Below are 13,504 nucleotides of genomic sequence, written 5' to 3'. Positions count from 1 at the left end.
AGCTGGTCGCAAGTCACTGACAGCACAGCCGCACTTGTAGTGCCTGGCCATGGCCACACTCCCTCACCCCGTCCTGCATGCACCCCCTTTGCTCTTCCATGCAGCCTCATGTTTACCCCTTGATTTGCCTCCCCTGCTTCCCACCCTGCAGGCAATATAGATGGGTTATGCACCCGCCTGGGCAAGCCCTGCCAGAACCAGAAGCCGCAGAAGCCCTGGTGGCAGGACGAATGGGAGGTGCCTCGGGAGACGCTCAAGCTGGTGGAAAAGCTGGGAGCGGGGCAGTTTGGAGAGGTCTGGATGGGTGAGTAAAGCAGCAGCCATGACACCAGCCAAGAGGTGGGTGACGCTGACAGGCAGGCCAGTCACTGGGTGTGGGGTGGCACTGGTGGGCTCAGCTCCCAGGCATGGCCAGGGAAATGTCTGGTTATGTGCAGAATCCCTCTCCAGCTGGCTTTTAGGAATGGCCCTGACAGGCTTCCAAAAGCTGCCTGCAGGCGTCTCCAGCCAAGGGCTGGAGGAAGGGTCCCGGGGTGCAGCGAAAGGACAGCAGGACCCCCAGCATCCAAACAATGTCACATTGTGAATAAACATGGATCTCAGCTACATTTAGGGGATGGGTTTAATACTGTGACTGACTAGTGTGCAACGCCGCTGCCCTTTGCTGGATAGAAACAAAACTCATCAGTTGTGAGTCATAGGCCCTATACTGCCACTAGGGAACGGAGAGTCTCCTGCAGCTCGAGCAGGCTTGTGCTTTTGGTGCAGAGGGATCAGGGTTCTATCCTTGCTGGTGCCCAGGGGGTGAAGAATAGTGACCGCTAGGGCATTCCTTAGTGGCCCTGGGTTTATTACAGTATATTTAACAATACCAAGGAGAGGCCCGGAGGGAGGCCCTCTGCTCGGCTCTCTGGCCCCTTGCCTTCCGCTGTCACTCTCGCCTGCATCTGACTGGCACTGTGGTTGCAGTTCCTCAGGGCACCTGATTGCTGACTCAGCTCCTCTCCTTGTATCTGCGTCCTGGGAGGAAGTTCTCCCCAGGGCTGTGGCCAGCGGGAGAAGGGAGAGGAGGTGAGGGGGTTAGACTTGTTTCAGGACTGTCTTCGGGCACTTTGTCTTCCAGGGGAATGGTGCAAGGCAGGAACTGAATGAAAATCCTGGGGAGGGGCAGGCTTTCGACCCCCCCAGGGCAGTGATGATGGGTGCTGGACGGTTAGCGGGACTCTGCCAGGCAGGCTGTGGTTGAAAGGAGCTGCTGGGATTAGTGGGCGTGTGGAGTCTGCCCTACACAGCGTCGGATGGTGTGGGGAAGGGAGGTTCAGGGGCCTGGTAGGAGGATAGTCCTAGGTTGCTGGTCCTACTCCAGCCCTTGTGTGTAGGGATCCAACGTCATTCCCTTTGGATGGCTCTTTGCTGCCTCATGTGAGATGAGTTGGGCAGGGTCTCAGGCCAGTTGCTAGCAGGGCAAATGTCTATGTTGCAAAAGCCCCCTCAGCCCTTGGCTAATTGCGTTGTTGGGCCTGGCTCCCCGGTGCCTCACGCTGTCATTTACATTCAGGCACAGTGCAGCGGGATTGGAACAACGAGGCTGGACCCCCTCGCTGCACCGGCCTGCGGGATAGGTTGAGGCCCATGGGCAGGGGACCGATGGAAGCCCTTCCCTGCCCGCCTCTGGGGCTGTGCCTGTCCTGTGGGTAAATAGAGGCTGCCAGTGCCTCCCAGCCACAAAGCCAGCCCTGATTCACAAGCCCAGCTCCCAAACTCAGCGCAGCCTCTTCCCGCTCCCGCCAGGGCGAAGGGCTGGCCCAGGGTGAAAAGAGACAGAAACAGACCTTGGGGCTCAGTGGCACAACAGGGAGGAGACTTGCCCAGAGACTGGGTCCCAGGCCCAGCCCAGGTGTCTGTTCTTTCTTTTGGCTTCTCCCTCACAGCCGAGGCTGCACTGGCCAGAGGCCCAGCTGCATCCTGTCCCACACAGCATGTGGGATGCAAAGGGGAGGCGGCTCTGCCCATCACCAGGCCTTTGGTGCCATGGAGGGAGGTGGTCAGAGTTCCCTCCTTGTGGCTAGGTTCCCCCCCACACACACTCTACTTGCCCTGCCTGCTGCTTTACTTTCGGCTCGCCCCTGACCCTGGCTGCCAAGAAGAGGAAGGGAGGGGTGGTGCCATTATCACTGGCTAGCAAGGCAGGCCAAGCCTGCTTCCTTCTTCTCTCACCCCGGGTGCTCTGGCCCAGCGCCTGCAACTTCCACCCCAGTGCACAGCTGCAAATCTTGGCTCTTGCGAGGCTGCACTAGCAAAAAGAGCCTGTCGGCCTCAGTGCTCCTGTGGTGTGCAGGGTGGCTGGCACTCCAGGTGGTGTGTGCCGGGGGGCATGACCCCAGGGGTCAGTCTGGCTAACACTCCAGGGGGAGCAATCCCAGTGGAAAGCCACGTCAGTCCTGCTCCAGGGACTTCAGCTTTCAAAGGAAATTCAACGTGGTCCAGGGATTTTTAGGTAAACAGCAGCCAGCGCTGCCAAGGCAGTGGAGCTTCCTGTCTGAGGGCATTTCTCATCCAGCGTCCAAGGGCTGCCAAGCGAATAATCCAGGACAGCACACGGCAGCACAGAGCCACATGGGAGCTGGACCTCAAAGCACCTGAGTTCCGGTTTCAGTCCGGAACTCACATGCTCCGAGTGGGCCCTGGATCTGCTCAGCACTTCCTAGCTTCTTTCCCCTCCTTTCTGGGGACCTTCCCCTGAGGCCTGTTGTATTGCCGTGGTGAAAAGGAGGTTCAGTGTCCCCCCAGCCTCTTCCCCCTCCACTCTCGTCCTGGCCTCATGCGCTGGTGCCCAGAACCCCTGGTGGAAACAGGCCTGAGTCCCAGTGCTCGGACAGAGAACTCAGCTTCCTTTGGGTTTGGGCTGCCCGGTCCCAGGCAGGGGGTGGAGAGTGGGTGCGTAGAGGGCCTGGCTCTGTGTTCTGGGCATGTGGAGTCCCGCCTGGCATAGGAGCTGTTGGCAGTTTTGTGCTGTGCTGATAAGAATCGTGCGCACCAGAAAGGCCCTTGTTGTGGCTGTCGTTCTGGTATCCGGGCCCAGCTGCTGCTCCGAGGGCTTGTGTCTCTGAGCTGCACTGTGACAAAAAGAGCAAATCGTGAAACTGCCCGGTGGTGCAGCAGCTGGAGGGAGAGCAGGAGGGTGCAGTCTCCTGTCTCACCCTGGCACCTTTTGGCGGGGGCTTCCCTCAGACACCTAGGGCAGGCCTGGTGCCTGAGCTTGTCTGTCCCTCCCCGTGCCAGCGAGGAACACCCTTGGAGGCTCTAAGCTCCCCGCTGTGGCTGCTGTCCTCTCCCCTGGCCGGAAGGGAGGGGTTGCCATGGTGCAGGGTGGCAGGGGGTCCTGTCACAGCACCATAACCCATGGATTGAGCCTGCCATTGCAATGGGCCCTCCCCACTCTAAGTACCCTTGATCGTGAGTTCAGACAATGGCATGGGCCCTGCTGGGCTGCCCTGCTCCTGTGTGCTCCATCACTGCAGCCTGGCTGAGGAGGGGTTTGCAGGATGGGGGTGAGGACTGAGGACAGAGATGGCTATTGGGAATGGAGGAGAGGGGGAGAGGTGGGGTTAGCTATCCTGGTCCAGGAGCTTGTGGCTCTGAAGGGCAGGGTATCAAAGGTCAGACCCCAGCGGGTTCCTTTCTCTCGTTGACCGAGAACCATGAGTAACTCCCCTGCCCCCGGGTCGAAATGTGACTAGAGATTCCCCCTCAAGGGAGTAAGTGCAGATCGCGAAGCTGCATCTCCCACACACAGTTGCTTTGTACCTGCTGTCTCCTCTCTCTGGGCATAGACTGGAGGGGCTGCCTGGTCTTTGCATCTCCAACGCCCCCCACTCACAGCTCTGTGAGACCCCAGCTATGTGCGAGCACCCTTGGGGGAGGGCAATTCAATGGCGTCACACCAGAGATGGCTTGGCCCCAAGTCCCCGCTGTTCTGAGCTCCCTCTCAGCAGTGCCGGCTAGGCCCCAGGCTGACAGCGTAGTGGCAGGAGGATCATGCTAGCCACTCACTGCGGTAACACGGGCCTCCTCTCCCTCCTTGCCCCCTGCCCCATCTCTCCGCAGGTTACTATAACGGTCACACCAAAGTGGCCATTAAGAATCTGAAGCAGGGCAGCATGTCCCCCAGCGCCTTCCTGGCAGAAGCCAACCTCATGAAGAGCCTGCAGCACCCCAAGCTGGTGCGGCTCTATGCTGTGGTGACTCAGGAGCCCATCTACATCATCACGGAGTACATGGAGAAAGGTGAGCCCCCGGGAGCGACCCTGCCATCCTGAGCCGCGCACTCCCCAGGAGACTTGCGGAGTGGGGAGCCAGGCCCAGCCTGGCCTGCTGAGGAACTGCCATCAGTTTGGGGAGATCCACCAGCCAGTACCCCTGCAGCTCCCTGCTACCCTCCTGCTTTGTGCAGAGACCTTCAGCTGTGGAGCATCTGAAGCAAGAACTGGCAGAGAGCCCAGAGCAGAGAACGAGACCTGGGGGAGGCCAGTAAAGCCCTACAGGTTCATCCAGAGGCTTCCATCCCTTCCTCCAGGCTTGTGCTCAGCTTGGGGGTGCCTACAGCTCTTGCTCGATTCCCAGTGCCCCCCCCCCCGCCCCCAGACGGTGCTCTACTGAGAGACTGGGTAGGCAGAAGTGTGGTCCAGCTGTTAGAACAGTGACAGAGGAGCCAGGATGCACGGGTTCTGTTCCCAGCCCTGACACTTTCTCACTGTGTGACCTTTGGTGAGTCACTCCAATGCCTTGTGCCTCGGTTTTCCCAGCCTTAGCATGGGGATGAATGCAGCCAGCTGGTGGTTACAGGGTTTGGCGCTTATCCACTGGCTGTTTGCAGAGCACTGCATGGTGGAAGTGGTCCCAAGGGGGGCACTGTTACTGCAAAGCCTTTCAAATGCCCTGTCTTGCTTTTCCCCCTGGAACTGGGCCTGAGGAACAGCTCCATCTGAACTTCCCAGTCCCTTGGAGAGCTGACCTTGAGCCTGGCGTTCCCCTGCCTCATTACTAATGAGACAGGAAACCACCCTGGGCTCGTGGCGCTGGGGCTATTCTGGTCCCTCCGACAGGCGCTGCCTATTGTCTCATGCAGTCTTTCATTTCCTTCGCCTGCTCTGAGAGCCAAGAGCAGCGGGTTCGGGTCACGACTTCCATTATCCAGAGTGTGTGACAGTGAACCTGGACAAACTAATCCTGGCAGAGGAGGAGGGAGGCCGGCTGGATAGAATAGGGAGAGACAAGACCTACAGACAGCTCTCCCTTTCCTGCCTGCCTCCACTCCATGCCAAGCTTCAGCAGAGCTGTGAGCTTCCTGGCAAGAACTGAAATGATCAGGGGTTTAGAATGGGTCCCATATGAGGAGAGATTAAAGAGGCTAGGACTTTTCAGCTTGGAAAAGAGAAGTCTAAGGGGGGATAGGATAGAGGTCTATAAAATCATGAGTGGTGTGGAGAAAGTGAATAAGGAAAAGTTATTTACTTGTTCCCATCATATAAGAACTAGGGGCCACCAAATGAAATTAATGGGCAGCAGGTTTAAAACAAATAAAAGGAAGTTCTTCCTCGCACAGCACACAGTCAACCTGTGGAACTCCTTGCCTGAGGAGGTTGTGAAGGCTAGGACTATAACAGGGTTTAAAAGAGAACTAGATACATTCATGGAGGTTAAGTCCATTAATGGCTATTAGGCAGGATGGGTAAGGAATGATGTCCCTAGCCTCTGTTCGTCAGAGGGTGGAGGTGGATGGCAGGAGAGAGATCACTTGATCATTGCCTGTTAGCTTCACTCCCTCTGAGACACCTGGCATTGGCCACTGTCGGAAGACAGGATACTGGGCTGGATGGACCTTTGGCCTGACCCAGTATGGCCATTCTTATGTTCTTAAGAGTGTCGTAGAAGGCAGGAATCCAGTTCTCTGAGGGCTGCTAAGCAAGAGTCACAAGGAGCAAATCCCAAGGGTGCAGCATGGCCCTTCTCTGTCTCACCGGCTCCATGCCAGAGTCACGCTCCCTTCCTCTGAGAGTTGGCGGCTCTGCCAGAGGAAACACGCCTGCCTGTTATGTTTGGCTGTTGAGCAGAAAGGCTGATGGGACCCAGGTAGCCCAGCCAACTCCAGGGTTGTTCAGGTCTATTTTTAGACCTGGGTCAAGAAGTTTGCAAGGAGCTGATTTCTCAGGATGAGCCTCCCATGGGACAATGGGGGCTTATGGGGTCTTTGGGGAATGTTTCTCAGAGGGTGCCAGGTCTGGCGTTACGGGAACAGTTCACACTGCATGGTGCCTGTGTGTGTGAATTGATTGTGGAGCAATTGAGGGGGAGGAGGGGTTATATTGGGCAAGCTCATGGCTTCAGAGGGAAATCACATGATGGCAAACCAGCAAAGGGAGCAGTAACCTCCTTCCCAACCCCGTGAACCCAACCCAGCCTGGTCCTGCACTGGCTCATTGTTCATCCAACCGGGCCAGGTGGAGTTTTAGCAAATCAGTCCCTGCTCCTGTCTGAACAACCCAGGCCATATGGAGGCCTTGGATCTGCTCGCACCTTTGAGATGCCCTGCCCTGATGGATGGAGACTGTCCGGTGCTGGGTCTGAGGGCGGCCAAGCTGGTTCCCAAGAGGGCTGCCCTCAGGGCAGGGTTGGCATTGACTGGGACTGGTCCTGTTGCAGGGAGCCTGGTGGATTTTCTCAAGACCCCCGAAGGAATCGGACTCACCATTAACAAATTGCTGGATATGGCAGCGCAGGTGAGGAGGGGAAGTGCCGGGAACCAGAAGCCGAGTTGGGCTGATGCCAGGCTGGGGACGAGCTGGCAGAGTCTGTCTCCAGGGGCACGGGGGGGTAATTTTCCCTAGGGTTTTGTGCTCAAGTGATGGGTGCAGGTCTCAGCCTGATACCCTGGGAATGGATGGGCCCATCCAACCAGAACCCTGCATTTTGACACACTTCACCATGACTGAGAGGTTGAGGGCTGGACAGTGCGGGGGCTGCACGTCAGGATGGAGGGACATTGGCAGAGCTGTGGGGTAGGGGCAGGGCAGGAATAGCAGCAGGCTGCTGGTCAGAACCGAGGGGCATGGGCAGCACTAGAGTGGAAGGAGTTTGTCCAGCACCTGCCTGCCCTGCACCTGGCGCTAGCCCTAGTGGCCATCACTCCCTCATGTTTACTGTCAGTAACCCCTCCCCCCCATCCAATGGAGTAGGAATCTCCCCTCTGTCTCTTTCCTTCTCCTCTGCATCCCACGCCCGACTCTGGCCACCACATGCCCCCCAGCCCTGAGATCTGCAGGACATGCTTGACTAGCTGAGGAGAGAGCAACCAGTGTGGGGGTGGAACTGAGATAGCAGGAGCAGAGCCTCAGTCTCCCCTGCACCCCTGCCATGTGTAACACCCCCTCTGTGCCCTGCCACCCCAGATCGCAGAGGGAATGGCCTTCATCGAGGAGAAAAATTACATCCACCGCGACCTGCGAGCTGCCAACATCCTGGTATCAGAGACCCTCTGCTGTAAGATCGCTGACTTTGGGCTGGCTCGGCTCATCGAGGACAACGAGTACACGGCCCGTGAGGGTGCGTCCGCCACCTTCCCTGCTCCACCCTGTCAGCTGGGGTGTCCCTCTCTGGAAAGCAGGGTGGTGGGGTTCCCCGGGCGGGTGTGGGCCCTGACAGCAGGGGGACAGAGATCTCAAGGCTGGAATGGGACCTCGCAGCAGGGCAGCGGTGTTGTGTTTGATGTGCCCAGTGAGAGGTTGCAGGGACAATTGCCCCAGCTTCTTTCTCAATCTGATCCTCCAATTCCAGTTTAGGGGAGTCTCCTGCCCCCATGAAACCCCTGGTTGCTGCTGACTTCCCCCTCCTGTAGCACCGCTCCTCTGCTGGCTGATCAGAGGAGTGGGGTGGATTTCACACCTCCCTGATCGCCCTGGTTCTGCCCTGGGGGAGCAGGATGGGGAGGAGGATCTGGAAAAGCTAGAAGGGTGGAGGAATCCTCTCAGCTCCCCCTAAACAGGAGCATTCACAGGTGGCCAGGTTTGAAACAGGCTCCTGCAGCTGTGAGTTCAAACCCCTCCAGAGCTGACTAATATCTACCAACAACAGCAATCGGATTTCATGCCATTTACCCTGGGTGGGTCATCGGGGGGAATCTAGAAATCCTCCTCTCTGCAGGGATATTAAAGACCCCAGGGCACTTCTGGAGAGTCAGGGTTTTGCTCCACGTGACTACCCTCCACCTCACAGACAGCTGCATTTCAGTGAGACTGTGCGGCTCTGCTGTGGAAAGTGCTTGAGGGACGCACGAGGTTACCGGCCAAGGTACTGATCACTGCTTGTGAATGCCTTGCACAGTGGGTGAGCTGTAGTGAACCTCTTCCCCCGCCACCCGCCCATGTAGCGTTGGAACCTCTAACTCGTGGCAGGATGCCGGCCTGACGCGTTTCTCTGCGTCTCTCTCCTCCTGCAGGGGGTAGAGCAGACGCAGGCTCGATATAGACACCCACAGCCTCGCAGTAACATCCCAGCCCTGTGAGGAAGTGGGAGCCCACCACAAGCAACCTGTCGCCCCTGTGCATCTGAGCTCTTTGCAGCTCTTGGTGAGCCCGAGCTACACAGGATGCTGCAGCGTTGACTGAGCGGGCCTGGTGGGTGGGTCCTGCAGAGGCGAGCTGGGACCTGGAGCTGCCTCAGCCAGAAGCTCCAAGCATCATGCAGCAGAGAACATCTCCTGGCCGTTTCTGGTAGAAACAGGCTGGCGCCTCCCAGAGCCGGGAGCGGGGCTGAGACCTGGCACTAGCCAGGATGGGCAGGAGGCGCTGCTCAAATGTTCTAGTGTAACTGAAGTGTGAGGGAAAGGGTTCAGGGGTGCAGAGACAGCCCTCCACTCACGGTAGGCTGCGGGGGGGAGTTCTGGGGGAGAGCGTATGACCTGAGGGCAAGGGCTATGGAAATAATCCCCATCCAAAGTGGGATGGGGCAGAGGGAGTTTGAGGTCTGGACACAGCCCCTCCCAGTGTGAGAGCAGGACCTTTACAGGTTATGGGGTCATGACTGTTTTCCTCAGTAAGGGACCTAGACACATGTGGAGAGAACAATTTGGCTGCCCCCTGCACCGGCCAGCAAAAGCAGCAGGGCGAAACATTTGTAACCTCTCTAGAGCAGAGGGGCTGCTCCACCGGACACTGACTGCCCTGTAACTCACATCAGTCCTGTAGGATTAGAGCCCTCTCTGCTGGCTCCTGCAGGAACAACCAGCGCTAAAAGGCCGGTGTTGGCATCTGTTCTAGGGTTGGGTGGGGACCCACTGGTTCCATCGCTCAGGTCATTTTCAGTAACTCTGGGGCCGTGTTGAGATGTGCAGATGACGCCCAGGTCTGCACATCAACGCTCTGTGATGTGTGTCTCGGGTATCTTTCTCGGTGCCAAAGCAGGTTTTTATACCCTGGGTCCTTGTGTGATTCACTGGTTCAGGTGTGCCATTGGCTCTTGCTACCTCCTCCTTCCTTTCTCCGAGGATAGGCACAGCTTTCGCGCTGGCTCGGGGCCACACCATTTTGTGCAGGGAAAAAGAGCGTGTCTTTCGGTTTGTTTCCCTTGGTTACAAAGTCAGGCTTCGTGAGTTTCCTGTAGCATTTAGGCTTCTCAGTTTCTCCTTCCAGCTTGTGACCATCGTGGGTTCTGGACTGGCTCTGACAGGAGTGAGTGTGTGGATCACAAACCATGGCACGAGCCCAGTGTAGAAAGCTGGGAGCATGGAAAGAGTCAGCCAGCCTGATGCAACAGTGCAGGGATCTATAGCTAATAATCTTGTAGTCAGCTGTCCTTAGCACTCATCATACTGTCCCCGTATGTTCTGCTTTAGAGTCTTGAGCATGCTTGTTCTCTTTTCTCCCCTTATCCCTCTGGACTCGGAGTCACTGTTTAAAACCCTGTGCAAGGTTTTAGCTCTGCAGTGCTGGGAGCTGTGCGGCCTCAAAAACCCGCATAACACCTTGACAAGGGCACTGCTCACACGTCCCCTGGATTAAAGCTTTTCTTTACTGATGGCTGGAATGGTGGCGTTTGTAGAAATGGATAAAACTGCCCATAACCCTGCAGTTTGGACAAACGAGAACTGCGCTTCCAAATAATAAAACCTCTGACAGTGCCAGTGTAGAATCTAGTTAGGGGCCTTTTGGGAGCGGGGGTTGATTCCTGTGAATATTGTCAGAGATTTTTCCAGGGGGGCTGGAGGTGTTGGGTCTGGGGATTCTGTTTTTTCTGCCCCTGCAGGCTGAGCAGGGATGGGAATTAAAACAACAAGCAACCAGTCTCCCAATTGCTGCCCCGAGCATGGGCTGCCCAGGGCATTGTGAAGCTCCCAAAAGCCATTGAGTGTGCTGATACATCTCTGAGATGGGCAGTGCTGGGGAAGGAAGGGGATGAGTCTAAGTGATGGGAGAAGATGTAAGTGATGAGGGCAGGTGGGGAAGGCCCCAGGTCACCCTTAACCTTTTTTTTTTTAATCCTTTTGTGTATTTCAGGAGCTAAGTTCCCCATTAAGTGGACAGCACCAGAAGCCATTAATTATGGGACGTTCACTATCAAGTCTGATGTTTGGTCATTTGGAATCCTTCTGACTGAGATTGTCACCTATGGACGGATCCCTTATCCAGGTCAGGATTCACAGCAGCACACCCAGTCCCATCAGCATCAGCAGAAAGGGGTCATGTGCACGTGTGCGTGTGTGTGTGTGTGTGTGTGTGTACACACACTCTGCTGTTTCACCCTGTGTATCTCTCTAGGTTAATAGTGCAGGACCATTTTGACCTAATTCTAATTTATTTTATCAGTCACATAAAGTTGGAAAAATAGTAGGATCCCTGACTGTCAAGGGATGGATCCATCTCCTATGCCCCAGCACCCGCCAGGAGGGGCTGTTGCAGGGCACGGTGAAGACGCACCCAGCTATTCCAGTCCCATATTGGCTTAGCCAGAGGTGCGGCAGGGAATAGTGCAGGATCACAGGCTGTGGGAAGGGCACAGCTACCCCTCTCCCAGCACTGGGGTATGTAAATTGCACTCTGTCTCGGTTGGTTCCTAATTCGGGGCTGTGTGTTGTGACCACAGGGATGACTAACCCAGAAGTGATACAGAACTTGGAGCGTGGTTACCGAATGCCTCAGCCCGACAACTGCCCAGAGGAGCTGTATGCACTGATGATGCACTGCTGGAAGGAGAGGCCAGAGGAGCGCCCCACCTTCGAGTACATGAAGAGCGTTCTTGAGGACTTTTTCACTGCCACAGAGGGCCAGTACCAGCAGCAGCCGTGACGAGACCCTGAGCCAGGGTTGGCGGCGTCCTCACTTTGGGATGTGCGGGGTGGGGGGGAATGGTCCCTGTACATTAGCTCCTCAGAGACTCACAGCTCAGGCCCAGGCCTTTGGATCACAGCCTAACCCCGGCAGAAACTCGTCTCTCTCCTTCACGCCAGTGATGGTGTTTATGTGTTTCTGGAGCACACACTCATGCAGCTGATTCTTCTTGATTCTCCGAGCACAGGTGACGTGTGTTTTATGAGTGCTGACGAAAGAGCTGCGTGACCCAGAGGGCTGCGAGGTTTCACACATGCCAGAGCACCCACACAAACACCGGGGGCACACATGTATGCCTACAGCACTGTACATGGGCACGCTCAATGCACACATACCCAATATTTGTGTGTGTGTGTGTGTGCGTGCGTGCGCACGGGCCATAAACACACAAATATTCAGCTATGCAGACGCACACAAAGGCTTAGGCGTGTAGACACACCCACACGGTAGAGACACAAACGGACATGCAGCGTGCATAGCGCAGAGAGCTGCACTGTGAACATTCGGACTCATATCTCTGGCAACTAAAATAATCTTTTGGCCCCAGTGTGATGCAGAAGCCAAGTTCTCTCGCAGCCCCAGGCTACGGGTAAGGTTCAGAACCCACCACAAATTGCACTAGAACCAAAGAACCCCTTATCAGCTCTGATCTTCCAGCATGAGAGGCTCAGAGAACTGCAGGGTGGAGCACCTACTGTCCCTTCCATCTCTACCCATGGGTTCCCAATGCAGGATTTCCCCAGTGTGTTTTCTTTCCCCAATGAAGATGGATGGTGTATCAGCAGCAAGGGGTTCTTCCAGCCTTGTGACAGAACGGTTCACACACAGGGCTGTGATCAAGGCACACAAATCCCTGCACTCACCACAGCTGCTCCAAGGGGATGCAGGGCCCCCTTGTGCAATGTAACAGAGGCAAAAACCTCTTCACATCAGAGCCAGACTGTCCCTGGGACACCACTGCCCACATCTATGTGTCCCAGTGCCCGTGAAGCAGCCACTCTCTGTCCTACTCGCTTGCTCATTTTCACTCTGAAACCACACGGCTGGACTCTGACCAGCGGCTGTTGCACACAATGGGTCCCGGAACCCTTAGAAAGTTTGATAGAGCAGTCACCCAGTTCAAACGTTAGCAAAGGGAGAGAGGAATGACCAGGCAGGAGGGAAAGGAGAGGATTTCAGCTCAGACTGCAAAGGACCCGGTGAGTCCAAGATGTGTGGAGAGATGCAGAAGGCTGTTTCAACCGGCAGGTGCTGCAGAGGCAAAAGCTCTTCTAGTTTCTCTGCACTGTTGAACATGACATTAGTGTCCTGGAAAGTCGACAGAGACGGGTTCAAACCACAACATTTAGATCCAGAAGTGGTCTCAGCATTTGACTTGGCAGGTGTTGGCTCTAGTCTGGACCAATCCCTACAATCAGGGGTTCTGCATAGTCTCACAAAAGGCTTGTTTGAGAGAAACCCTCCCAACTCCCTGTTTTAGGAACAAGCCACCCTGGATAACCAGCCCGTGCAGGACTCTTATTTCCCATTGTACTTTAAAGTCTGTCTTCTGTTGCTCTTTGATTTTCAGTAAATAAACACCTTTGAAATGGACCCTGCTTCCTCCACTCCGGGGTGGGGAGAGCTGCTCTTCTTAACTTGATATGTGTACACAGAGTTGAAGGTGGGCTACTGGCTCTCCTCAGAACCTCACAGGGGAAGCCCAACGGGGAACTTGCAGGATTGGGCCCTAAGCTAGGCCCAATAGGAGGTCAGGGCCCTTGGTGAGGAGCAGGATCCGAGGCAGCATTTCTCAGGGGGCAAGGGGTGCACTTGGCACCAGCTGCCAGTCGGCAGGGGGCTCAGGAGGGATGTGCTTACTGCCTGACAGGGTCAATGGGAGCACTCAGGCAGTGGGTGTAGGTATCACAGTTTCAGGATAGCTGTACCAGCTCTCCCCATGCATGGTCCATGTTAGCTTCCAGTTCCCAGTCATCATGTCTCTTGGGCGGAGACCCGTGTCTCACGCCTTCCTAACCAGGAATTTTAAGGCTACACAGTCCCCTGGTTTACCATGTCAAATTCCCAGCAAGCCAGTCTGCCTAAAAGGACAGCATCTGTGCTTTGCTTTCTCTCTAGAGGCT

At 56.0% G+C, this 13,504-nt stretch overlaps 1 protein-coding gene across 1 annotated transcript in view; it reads left to right on the top strand.

Annotated features, from left to right (window-relative positions):
- LCK (LCK proto-oncogene, Src family tyrosine kinase) overlaps positions 1-12,974 on the top strand; it is a 29,900-nt gene extending 16,926 nt beyond the window's left edge. The window contains exons 8-13 of the mRNA XM_050932438.1: positions 152-304; positions 4,108-4,287; positions 6,703-6,779; positions 7,449-7,602; positions 10,551-10,682; positions 11,137-12,974. Coding sequence (XP_050788395.1) covers positions 152-304; positions 4,108-4,287; positions 6,703-6,779; positions 7,449-7,602; positions 10,551-10,682; positions 11,137-11,339 — 899 coding nt within the window. The 3' untranslated portion in view covers positions 11,340-12,974. The remainder of the gene's footprint in view (positions 1-151; positions 305-4,107; positions 4,288-6,702; positions 6,780-7,448; positions 7,603-10,550; positions 10,683-11,136) is intronic.
- The last annotated feature ends 530 nt before the right edge of the window (positions 12,975-13,504 follow it).

This window comes from Gopherus flavomarginatus, chromosome 22 (genome assembly GCF_025201925.1).
Source record: "Gopherus flavomarginatus isolate rGopFla2 chromosome 22, rGopFla2.mat.asm, whole genome shotgun sequence".
Classification (NCBI taxonomy): domain Eukaryota; kingdom Metazoa; phylum Chordata; order Testudines; family Testudinidae; genus Gopherus; species Gopherus flavomarginatus.
This window is presented reverse-complemented; position numbering and strand designations above follow the sequence as displayed.